Source organism: Oryzias melastigma, linkage group LG5 (genome assembly GCF_002922805.2).
Source record: "Oryzias melastigma strain HK-1 linkage group LG5, ASM292280v2, whole genome shotgun sequence".
Classification (NCBI taxonomy): Eukaryota; Metazoa; Chordata; class Actinopteri; order Beloniformes; family Adrianichthyidae; genus Oryzias; species Oryzias melastigma.
The window spans coordinates 23,009,784-23,021,821 of record NC_050516.1 but is presented as its reverse complement, the minus strand read 5'-3'; the positions used below and the strand labels follow the sequence as shown (position 1 = coordinate 23,021,821).

The following is a 12,038-nucleotide window of genomic DNA, read 5'->3' as shown; positions in this document are numbered from 1 at the left end:
TATCTGCTGCGTTACTAATGCAAGCGGCATGCACGTCCTGCTAGCTTGACCCTATAATTGAAGGCTTAATATTTTCCAAAAGCTCTGGTGGTTCTCCTCGCTCAGCCACACTCTCATTATTCATTTTTCATCCAACTCTCCATCCTGTTTGTTATTACCGACTGTGGTTTGCAGTCTTGCATGACTGTGAGAGCCTGCGTCTTTTCAAAGCGTGCTCCGTCTTCTGGACTTCCAAACTTTTGCCAAGATCCTTCAGAGATATGTTTAAAAATGACGTTTTTTTAGCTTTACCTGGAGCAAAAAGTGATGAAAAGTTCTGGTTCACTTCTGCAACTATGAGTCACTTAAAGCTGGTTCAAATTAGGTCAACCTGCTCTTTTGTCTGCAACAGAGACGGCAGCGGTTGTAGACGGAGATGGAAGATTTTTCTGAGTAACCGATCTTTAACAGAACCAGAGGATCCATGTTAACAAATATTAAACCAGCAAAGACAATATAAACAAAATGTGTTCCTTAATATTAGTTGAAGTAGTTGCAAATCTATAAAAATAACCGCCAACAAAGCAGAATTTATCAAAGAATAAAGAAGATTTAACAAAGAAAATATTTGACAGCTAAAGACAATAAAAAGGTAAAATGCTAGAAGCAGAGAGAAACTAAGATGCACAGAAAACTGGCTCTGATCCCTGCTGGATTAGATTCACACTTTAGTGTAGCTTTCACACAGAGATGATGAATTATTACAAAGAAAATGTAACTGTTTTTTAAGAAAAATGTTGTTTTATTTTCTGTCTTCATAGATTCAGGAATATTTGGAATTTCTTCTGCTCCAGAGATGTTCCGCAGGATCACAGAACACCAACTATGTTGTTTTCTGAAGCCTCGTTTCCACTGAGCATTCCGGTGTGGTACGGAACAATTTGGTCCGGGATTTTGAGCTTGTAAAATGGACCCATTAAACAGTTCCGACCCGTACCTCTTGAAGGCCTTGTTCATTGTAGGTCCATAGAAAAACAGAACGGGACGGTTGGGGCGGAGCTGCTGTAGCCACCCGTTGATTGGCAGAAAGTGATGACGACATTAGAAAGCGCTAATAAAGTGCTAAGCTAGCTTTTCTGTTTTCCTCTTTATGGTGGTATTCTTCTTAGCTGCACGCAAACTTATTTCAAACAACATTCAATTCCTGTTATACAAGATGTACAAAAAGTAAAGCAAAAAAAATTTGGAGCTGCTGGATGACCTCCGTTGTTGTTGCTTTGCTAGTCGTCGCACTACAATGATGCTAGCTAGCGGTCTACACCACTTATGTGACGTGAAAACAAACCGCTCAGTGAAAGTGAGGCTTGACTGAGTGGAAATGCTCACCAGATTTAACTGGACCAACCGTGAACTCTGGCGAGCATTTCCACTCAGTTAAGCCTCACTTTCACTGAGCGGTTTGTTTTCATGGCTCATGCGTGGTGTAAAACGCTAGCGTGTCATTGAGAAGTTGTAGAGCGACAACTAGAAAAGCAACAACAATGGAGGTCATCCAGCAGCTCGTCTGTTTTTTGCTTTACTTTTTGTACGTAGTGTATTACAGCAATTCAGAGTTTGAAAGAAAATTGCGGGCAGCTAAGAAGAATACCGCCATAAAAAGAGAAAAACGGAATTGCTAGCTTAGCGCTATATTGGTGTTTTCTAATGTCGTCATCACTTTCTGCCAATCAATGGGTCGCTAGAGCAGCACCCCCCCAACAGTTCCGTTCCCTTTTTCTATAGACCTACAATGACATCCTTACAGGTTGAAACTGTTTAATGTATCCAGATTACAATGGAATGCTCAAAATACCGGACTGGACCGGACCGGACAATACCGTACCACTCAGTGGACACACGGCTATAGGGGCACAATGGCAGACTTCTTTACCCAGGAGAACCCACAGGGTTGTTTTTTTTTCCTTCTATTTTTATGCTTTTATTTTTTGGCTGCTGTTCATTGATGCTTCCCAAAATAAACATCAAAAACCTCATTCGTCTTGTAAAATTTAAAAGCCCTGATAAAAGTTGTTGTTGGGTTCTCAAGGCCCTTAAGTGCATTAAAGTGTGTTTTTGGTGATTTTAAGCATATTCTTGTGGTACTTTTCTGACAATAGAAAACATGGATACAGAAAATTAAAGCAGATGAAACAATAACATACGAAAAAGAACACATTTGTGATGTAGACAATACTCTGGACGGGCTTCAAGTTCCCTGATGGATCCACTTACAAATACATCCATGAACATCCTCATCTGAGATGGAATCTGGATCAAACTTTACAGCTGGACATCTCTGATTTTGTTCACCGTTTTTCATGTTAAGTCGAGGTTGTGAGGAGCTGTAAGCTGCAGCAGGAAAGCATGTAAACAGATGGATGATGGGAAGACTGACTGAAAATGGGGTAAACATAATTAAAAGACAACAAATCAAAATGTGATCGCAGTGGGACTTCAAACGGATGGATGGAGGTAAACAAAGCCAGACGACAGTTTGAAGTGTTGTTGACGAGCTGTCGGGACAAGACAAGGATATGATGACAGCAGTTCTGCTAAGACCCAAAAGCTGTTTTGCTGCATTTGGTCCAACACAAGTTTGCGGGTAAGTTCATACCAAACTTGTCGTCATGACGACTGTTGAAAGGGTCTGGGTTTAGATGGACTGTCTGCCTGTTTTGGCCTGAATATCAACAGACTTTTCCAGGAAGGGAAGTGCTTCAACAGGCTGATGGAGACGCCTGATGCTTAACAACAATGAGCTCAGCTGAGTTTGGTTATGAGTGAAGGAAAACAAAAACTGGTATTAATTAGTGCAGGGATTTGAGGAGTTTTACACTTTTTTATATCCTTACATCAGTTGCAAAACTTTTTTTTTGACCCAAACCAAATCTTGCTTCTTCCAGCACTTCTTCTACCTTGTAATCAATGCAAATTTCCTTCCATTATGTTCAACCCGCCCTCTTGTCTCTGGCTCCTTCTGTACATTTGTTTTTACTGTCCGCTGTCTCCTATTCCAGAATTCACTCAGGAGCTCTGCTCTCTCCGCTTTCCTCCAGTAGCAAAACCGCAAGCTTTAATTACCCAGCATTCCTTGGAGTAGCGGGGAGAGGCCTGGTGCAGCAGAACGGGACGCAAACAAATCTCCTGAGCCACAAAGCTATTTTATGAGGTCAACGGCTGCAAAGTTTGACTGAGAAACCCCAAACCGCATTACTCCTGTTGGCAGCTTTTACAAACGACAACAGTCAGTGGGTTAATGCATAGAGATAAATTTAATGAATGACTCACTGACAAATTCGTTTCAAGCAAGCAAGCAAAACATTTTCCAAGTTTGACACTGAGCTATAGCCACATTTCAACGTTACACTCTATGGGCCCGAACATCATTAAAGGCATTATCATATTTATGGTACAAATAGTCATTTATATAGATCATTCTCTAGAAGCAACCAAAGTACAAATGCAAACCCTTCAAATGAATGCTTCGTTTTAATAGTTCTCGTCTTAGAAGGAGGCAGGGTGACATTTATGTAGGAAAACGTGTGCAAAAGTTGAAATGCTGAACCAGGAAAGCACCTATTGTTAAGCACCCTAAAGGACAGGGTCACTCTTCTTCCCTTAAAATGAGCTCTAATCCTGAAGAGGACGGTTTTAAGATACAATTTGACTTTAAAATCACTTTTATATATGAGCAAAATAAAATTAAGACTACCGTATTTTCCGGAGTATAAGTCGCAAGAGCAAAACATCTCTAATCAAGAAGAAGAAAACCATATATAACTTCAGATACATAAGGAGAGAAGTCTAACGTTTCAGAACAAATCCAAAAAACTCAGATTATCTTAAAAGAAGAAAGAATAATAATCTTTTGATCGGTATAAGAATATCCACGTTTAACAGATTTTCTTCCATGTTTGTTTTGGACGACACTTCTTCTGCAACTGTCAGTAGCAAGAACTTTGTAAGCAGCGCCCTCTAGTGGTTGTTAGAGGAAACAACGGCTAAAAGACAAATGCCGTTTAATGAGAAAATGACAAATATATAATCCTTTTGATGTCTAAAAAAACAACACAAATAAGTCGCTCCTGAGTATAAGTCGCACCCCCAGCTAAACTATGAAAAAAACTGCGACTTATACTCTGGAAAATACGGTACACAGGAAGCAGAAGTGTTGAGCATAAATGCTCTGAAAATATAGCTCTGTTTGAATAAAAAGGTATGTTTTGATTTAAAAAAAAAATTAAAGTGAAAGGTTTTTCAAATTAGATATATTATTAAATCTTGTGATGCCTCAAAGTTTTACTGTGATTTCATGTTTCAGAGTCGTTTATAAACCCAAACGTCAACTTTTTTTATATAAAAAAATGAACGCCCCATGTCATTAGAAAGCACAAGTATCATCACTGACCATCAATACAGTTTATTAACCTCAAAGTACATTTTAAAGTAGCACAATCAGTTTTGCTAACCGTCATTAAAGGGTAACATTTCGGTAAAAATGTCTCCTTTTGTGATTCTGTACCCGTAAGAAACCAAGTTAAAACACAACCAGAACTAAATACGTTTGTACCGCCGAGAAAAAACGATAATCCAATAATTAGAGCAAATGTAAAGCTAAGGAATCCTTCGTCCTGACGATAGCAGACCATGAAGCACAGATTTGTTCAATTACATTTGCATAAAGCCGATGCATGTTCCTTAAAGAGATGTCGAGGAAAAGAAGAAAAATCTAATTTAGAAATGGGTGTGAACACAGAATAATCGTGACGCTAGTCATCATTCTTGTATTTTAAAGGCTACACGTGAATATGTTTTAATATGTTCACCTACACTTTAATGAGCCCCAAAGGCTGCAGGCAAATAAATGCTTGTTTTAAAACACACTTTAAAACTATATAAATAATCCAAATCTGTTACTCTTAAAATTTGTCTTTCTTTTAGCATTATTTTTGGTGGTAAAAACAGAACATGCATCCAATTGTGAGCAAATACAGAATGACTTAACAAATAGAAAAAACACTTTCAGAGTCTACCAGTCACCAAAAATAACCATCATACTGTATATCCAGAAGGCACCTTAGACAAATATAAACCTCTAGTTCAACAAGTTCGGGATTAAAAAAAAAAAGGAAAGTAGAAGCTTTTTTTCTACAAGAAACACTGAAATAACACAAGAGAGGCTACATGGAACAAACAAGAAAATTGATGAACTATTTTGCCACTGATTGTCAAAAAAGCTCCACTTCTTAAAGACTTAAATGTGGAACTTTATATTTTGATGCCTACACACCCACGCTCCGGTATCCCTCCACCGCCGCAGCTCATCTGAGACGGTGCGTTCAAGGACCAGACCTCCTGTGGGACATTCCCTCATGCGGACAGATTTACACCCCACAGTCTCAAAAGTAGGAGGCCAAGAAAACAAAAGTAAACAAAAACTGCATCAACAAAAGAAAACAAAAAGCAAGGGCTATCAAGCTCCACCCTGCTTCTGCAAACCCCCCAGTACAGATGTGGGGGAAGCAGCCCTCCCCTTTCCTTAGTATCTTCATCAACTCATCACAAAAACGATCTGCGATGGTGCATCATCATCATATACACTTCAAGTTTCCCTCCACCACCTATTCAACCCCTTTAAAGCCTCCTCCCTCCCGGACTTGACGTGCTTGCACCCCCTGCAGGCGACAGGTTGGAATTGCGCTGTACTCCTAGCCAGATAAGGTTGGGGAGGAGATGGTGCCTCTGGTTTAACCGAGGGGGATAAAATTTGACAGTTACTCAGGATTGAAAGACGGTACATGTAGTGGGCCTCGGATCAGACACTGCTGGCTGGGTGGCAGCGGTAGGTGCAGTTGGACATCGGATCCGCGGCACCGTCGACGTTCTGGGAGCAACCGCCTTCACAACAAGCTCCTGAGGGAGGGAGAAATGCTTTAGTCGTACATCTCTTGTTTGGTGGTATGGAAACACAGCGACTGCCGTACCTGCACCCTCCTCTGGCATCAGTAAGTGTGTCGGGTATTGACCAGGCAGGGAGGGGTTGGGCGCTTCGCCGCCGGTGCTCAGCTGGAGACGCCTCATGTGACGAATCACTGCAGTGGCATTGAATGCTTGCTGCAAAGAGAATAGAGTTATTTCAGTCGTTCAAATGTCTGGATATGAGCTTTTATACACCTTATATTGCATTTGTTTGTGCTTTATAATGTGTTTTATTTTGGGTTTCTTTTTAAAAAACGTTTTAAATTGGTAAATATGTTTATAATCTTTAGGCATAATTTATTGCTTTGTAAACGACTACAGATGGAAATTAGCTATTAAGCTACAATCTGCTGCTTTTTAAGCTTGATGTATTTGTATTGGGGGGGGGCAGCCTGCTTGGGCCTCCTGAACTTTATGATATTTTTCAATAATAAAAAGAAATCCTCTCATTTTATTCTTATTTTTCCTCTCTTGGACTAATACAGCAAATATTTAAACTGGGTCACAGAGACACAGAAACACCGCAGAAAACAGCCGTCATTCAGACGCTGGAGTGAAGCTCACCATACCAAGAGAGTTTCTGAATGAGAGAGCTTTTAGAAATAAATAAATCCAATCTCTAACCATCCTCCATGTCTTTCGTGCATTGTTAATGAGATATACACACACACCACTCCATGTAGCGATCAGGCTAAAACCGTTTGGTGGTGGTTCCTCCCACACCCGTCTGGGGCAATAACCCTAGAACACTTTCGCTATAAATAGTTACACCATCACTTCTGCAGGGTAATTTTTACATCATTCCCAAATAAAAAATATTTTTCATAAAAAATAGATTAAAATATGATAACACATCATAAATTAGAGTAGCTTTCTTTTATTTTTGTCTGTGGTTTATGTAAGAAAATTGAAAATATAAGCACAGGAAGATCCTAAAAACATGCTTGAAAATGACAAAAAAAATTAGGAATTTGAGAACAAAAAATTCCTAAAAAAATAATATTAATGATACTGAAGACTTGGTTTTTGGTCCACCCATTCCTGGGAAAAATGCAACAAATTGGAAATGATGTAAATACTTTTGCTCAAGTGAAAATCAGGGTTAAGCTCATGAACAATGAATTTGACACACAAATCACATTCAGTGTGAACGCGGCGTTAGACTTTTTAAAGTGCTAAGCATTTGAGAAAGTTCCTTTTTTAAATTAAAAATATATAAAAAGGTGTAAGAGCAGACAAATCCAGGTTGATTTGATCGTATTCTATATAGACGTACAATATTGGAGGTGAACATTGATCATTCATACAGGAATGGACTAACCTTCCACTTGCTTTTTGCAAAATTTTTCTTGATCTGAGCGCTGACAGATTCATGAATGTTCTTATCCAGGGCAGTATCTCCAGCAATCCTGACACCAAAAGAGGGATTGTGTTTTTAGCATGTGCAATAAAAAAACACAACATTTAATGTGTTCATATGAGAGTAAACAACCGAGACAAAAAAAATGCAAATACAGGGGTTGTGTAAATGTTATATCTGTATTCTTAAAGCAAAAGTGTAATCCTAAATCCTATAAAGAAAATGAGACATTTTAGAATCATGGACGCCATAAAAAAGCTGATGTTCTTTCTGTGTGACCGAGATCAGATCGGTTAAGCCTCACCAGGGGTGCAGCAGAGCCTGGTCACACGTGTAACGCGTGTTTGGGTCTTTCTCCATCAGATGCACTATGAAGTCTTTAGCTGTAAAAAACACCAACAGAAAAAAACGATTGATGAAAAGATCCATTTAAAAAAATATAAATAAAAAAAAATTCTCAAGAAGGACTTATCAAAGGAAATAAAACTTCCTTAAAAAAGGCAAATGGCTGCTTTTACAGCATCTAAATAAATGCTGATATTGAAAGTGTTTGTGGGAACCGTTTGTACTCCACCTGAATCAGAGATATCGTCCCAATACGGAGAATCAAACTCGTATTCTGCTTTCAGGATCTGCTCAAACAGTTTGGCATCATTCTCATCGTAGAAGGGAGGATATCCACATAACCTGAGGAAAAAAAATCATCTGTTAAAAAAAAAAAAAACTGAATATCCTGAATGTATCTTTAAAATAACATAAAGCAAGAGGTAAACTAAATAAAATCCTTTATGACTTTAATTTGGTCATTTTAAAGTTAACATAAAAAATTAAAGTCACAATGCTGTTAGGACTGGGGCTGGGTATCGATTAAATTTTCCAGAAACGATTTGATACAATTCACAAAAACCTGGATCGATTCAATTCTGATTTTTATTTTTCATTCTTTCGATTCTTCAATGAAATTTTAAGTTTACAATTTATACACATTTGTTTAGTAATACATTATAATCTACTGTATGTTTTGAATATATTTATATTAATCTGATCCAGTTCACATACTGTAAATGTATTAGTGAAATAATGAGATTGTTAATATCATCCAGTGTTACATGGATTCTCTAAAGGAGAAGTTCTAACTAAAATGTTCAGATCATTAACATTGGAAACATTGTTCTGCTTCTCCTGGAGGACGTTTCAGTTTGGCCACTAGGTGGTGATCGCGCTATAGCGTTAAACCTTGTTCCAGAAGAAGAAGAAAGTATGAGCTAAAAACTGTGTTTTAGACCACAAATAGTTACTTTAAAAAATATTTACTTAGAAGGGTTTGTAAAGTTCCTACCTGTGAGTTTATAAAGATGTTAGCATTAGCCGTCCTATGGGAAATTCCATTAAAAATTAGCATCAAGCTAGCAGACTTTAGCTTTATGTGCTAAATCGATTTATATTTTATTGAATTGATTATTGATCTGTTAAGCTTAAATCGATTCAAATCGATTAATCAATTTTATCAACTCAGCCCTAGTTGGGATAATGTTAAAAGATCCAGTCCTAACAGACATTTTAAAAAGTGATTTATTGATTAAAACACTATAATGTACTTACAGAATATACGATATGACACCAATTGACCAGCAGTCCACTGCTTTACTGTACGGTTTCTGAGCCAAAACCTCAGGAGCTTAGAGAATAAACATTTATTTTAGAGGATAATCTGACACTCCACATCATATATGGTTGATGTTCATCTGATCAAATAAGACACGGATTTTCTTCTAAAAGACAGAAAATAAATCCTTTACCAACATATCCAGGCGTTCCACAGGCTGTGGACATCACACTGCCTGAACCTTCGATTTTTGAAAGACCAAAGTCACTGATCATGATTTTGGAGTCTTCATCCATGCTGTAATACAGCAGGTTCTCTGGCTGTGAGATAAACAAACAAACAAACAAATAAGGAAACAGAGTCAGATTAACCTCTCTTAAACACACCTTCTCCAACAGTACAAGCACACTGACTGCTCACACTAAAAGGATTATGGGATTACACACAAGACCAAACTTTTGTTTACTGTCAGCAGCTAAACCAAGCAGGAAAATAAACAAGCTTTATGTATAAGTCAGAAAAAGTAATAAGGATTGATGAATATTTAACAAAGAACAAGACAAGAAAACAACATTTTATGGCTGAAAATATTAACAAAAAAACCTTTTCATTATTTCTACTTTGAAGCATCAAAAAATAATTAATAAAAGCAATGTATTGAGCTGCAAAATGTTAACAATATTCACAATGTGTGTTTGTGGTGAAAGCTTTCCCTGACCTTGAGGTCCCGGTGCACGATGCCCATGTCATGGAGGTATTTGACAGCGTCCAGAATCTGCTGAATCAGCTTACTAGCATCCTTCTCTGTGTAGAAGCCCTTCTCGATGATCCGGTCAAACAGTTCCCCCCCAGACACTCTGCAGGAAGAGATTAACGACACAGAAGTAACAACATCATAAAAAAAATTGTGCTTGTAATCTAAAAATAAAATAAGGAAATGTCAGAAAAGACGTCGAGGAAGTCGAAAAGTACAAAACATATACGAGGAAATTCAAAACGGGAACTTTTGAGGACCTGACCAAAGATGTAGGTAACAGCTACAGCACATCCAATGACATAACTGTTTTTTTACATAAATGCAAAAAGGAAGAAATAAATTCAGACTCTAGAAAGAGACCAGAAGTGTCTTCTTGATTTCAGCCACTAGATGGAGACAAAGCTGAACAAATCCAGCACAGAAGCCTCTCAAACCCCAGAATGTTGCTGCATTGCACATACATCTTTGAAGATGAACTCTCTTGTTTGATGAATTTTGCAGAGAAAGGGTTAAACTAACCACAATTGATTAATTTGATAGAGGTTTTGCATTAAATTATATTGAAAAAATCAACAATAAAGAGCCCTGAGCATTCTATTGTTCTTTTGTTGTTGTTTATTCGGACTAAATGGAGAAGTGAACAGGCAGTTTTGCACTGCGTGGTGTTTCTCTATGACCTGCTGCGCTGCTGAGTCAGTGGAGTGACAAAGCAACACAGAGAGAGCAGGATGTTGTGCAATGACAGCTTTCTCCACTCTGACTTCTTATTTACTTTGGCACCTCACAAACTGAGAGCTCTGCAAAGAGGCAGTGACCCTGGATTCAGTCGTAAATGTACAAAGATCTATTCATTATTCATCATTCGTTATTTAAAATCAGCAAGTGTCCACACCCTGTTCCACTCTGTATCTGCAGAGCAAAAATAATCCTCTAAAAAAAAAAATCTGATGGTCAGAGTTTCATTTTTGATGCTCTTAAATAGAGATAAATCCTCCAACTACAATCATCTTTTGTAAAGACGTTCCTAGTGGGCTTTTGATTATGCCGTTTTGAGCCAAAATTTAAAAAATTGTGTTGTTTTCTAGGACATAGAGTGGCAGAAGTTTATTAAAAATTCGCCTCTGAGTTGTGGGCGGAGCTGTAAATGCTGAGTAGCCCCGCCCCCTCTCCACTGTGGAGCAGGATGCTTGTGGTCCGTCCAGCATATTTTCTAAAGCACTTTTTCAAATGGCTTTTTTGCACCTGCTCCTAATTCACATCAATTTACATAATCAAATAAATACTCAAATATGCAATTCAACATATCTTCAGTCATCAAAAAAATGCCACAAAAACATGTTAAAAGCACAATTTTCATCACAGTGGGTCTTAAAGACAGGAATTTGTTGTAAATCTGGTTCTTCTCTGCTTCATCCCAGAGCTGGAAGCTACAACTGTCACTTTGCAGTGAAGCAGTGAGGACCCCGAACAGCTGAGAAACATCTGGAAGTCTCACCCTCGCAGTTGATTTGGAATTACCATTAAATCAAACATGCGTGTCATGTTTTGACTGTGGGAAGAGGCTGGACTGCCAGGAAAACAAACCAAGCGTGCACAGCAGAGAGCGCCGCTTTGACCTTCACTATGAACAGACATTATTCGTCTCAATAACTGGACTGAACTGCGTCTTTTCTCATGGTGATATTTATCGTTTCATGTGTGCATAAGATTCTGCAGGATGTGGAGCTCCACTCTGCAGGACATTCAGCTGTGAGATAACACAGATAAGTCATCAGACAGAAGGAAGGAATGCTTTGAAAACAAAATATCTGGGGTTGTGTTTGCAGCTAACTACAAAAGTACTTAATAATTTAACTTTTTAAGAAATTAAAATTCTTTATTTGGTTAGTAAATATATATCCTCTTCCTCGTCTGCAGCTGTTTTATTTTTCTGCTCCGCTGTGATGAACAGATAAATATTTGATTCTGTCAGGCGTCTCGCAGTCACCAGTGCTCCCGATACTGATCGGTCCTTCCTGTCGTACCTCTCTGTGACATTTTAGCAGCTGAGGTGGGCGGGAGGCCGACAGGCTGCTGGTATGCAGGCATACGCCCCACTGCTGCTCACCGGTAGCCTTCGTACAGTTTGCCACCGCGTGTTACAGAGCGCACTTCAGGCATGTGACAAAAAAGCAAGTAGGAGATGGCACATGCAGGCGCCTCAAAGCCTACTGCACACAAACACAAATCCCACACATGTGTGAACACTCACAGTTGCATGATGAGGTAGAGGTGGGATTTACTCTCAAATATCTCCTCCAGAGAAACAATGTTGGGGT

The 12,038-nt window shown here is 38.6% G+C and overlaps 1 protein-coding gene across 3 annotated transcripts in view; it reads right to left on the bottom strand.

The window, feature by feature from the left end:
- Positions 1–3,271: 3,271 nt before the first annotated feature.
- The window catches only part of camk1b (calcium/calmodulin-dependent protein kinase Ib), a 57,599-nt gene continuing 48,832 nt past the window's right edge, over positions 3,272–12,038 (bottom strand). For all 3 annotated transcript variants that reach the window (XM_024263792.2, XM_024263790.2, XM_036211995.1), the window contains 9 exons: positions 11,972–12,038; positions 9,682–9,820; positions 9,157–9,283; positions 8,960–9,035; positions 7,932–8,044; positions 7,662–7,740; positions 7,319–7,406; positions 6,003–6,132; positions 3,272–5,931 (listed from right to left, as the gene is read on the bottom strand). In XM_024263792.2, the coding sequence (XP_024119560.1) occupies positions 5,834–5,931; positions 6,003–6,132; positions 7,319–7,406; positions 7,662–7,740; positions 7,932–8,044; positions 8,960–9,035; positions 9,157–9,283; positions 9,682–9,820; positions 11,972–12,038 (917 nt within the window). In that variant the 3' untranslated portion in view covers positions 3,272–5,833. The remainder of the gene's footprint in view (positions 5,932–6,002; positions 6,133–7,318; positions 7,407–7,661; positions 7,741–7,931; positions 8,045–8,959; positions 9,036–9,156; positions 9,284–9,681; positions 9,821–11,971) is intronic.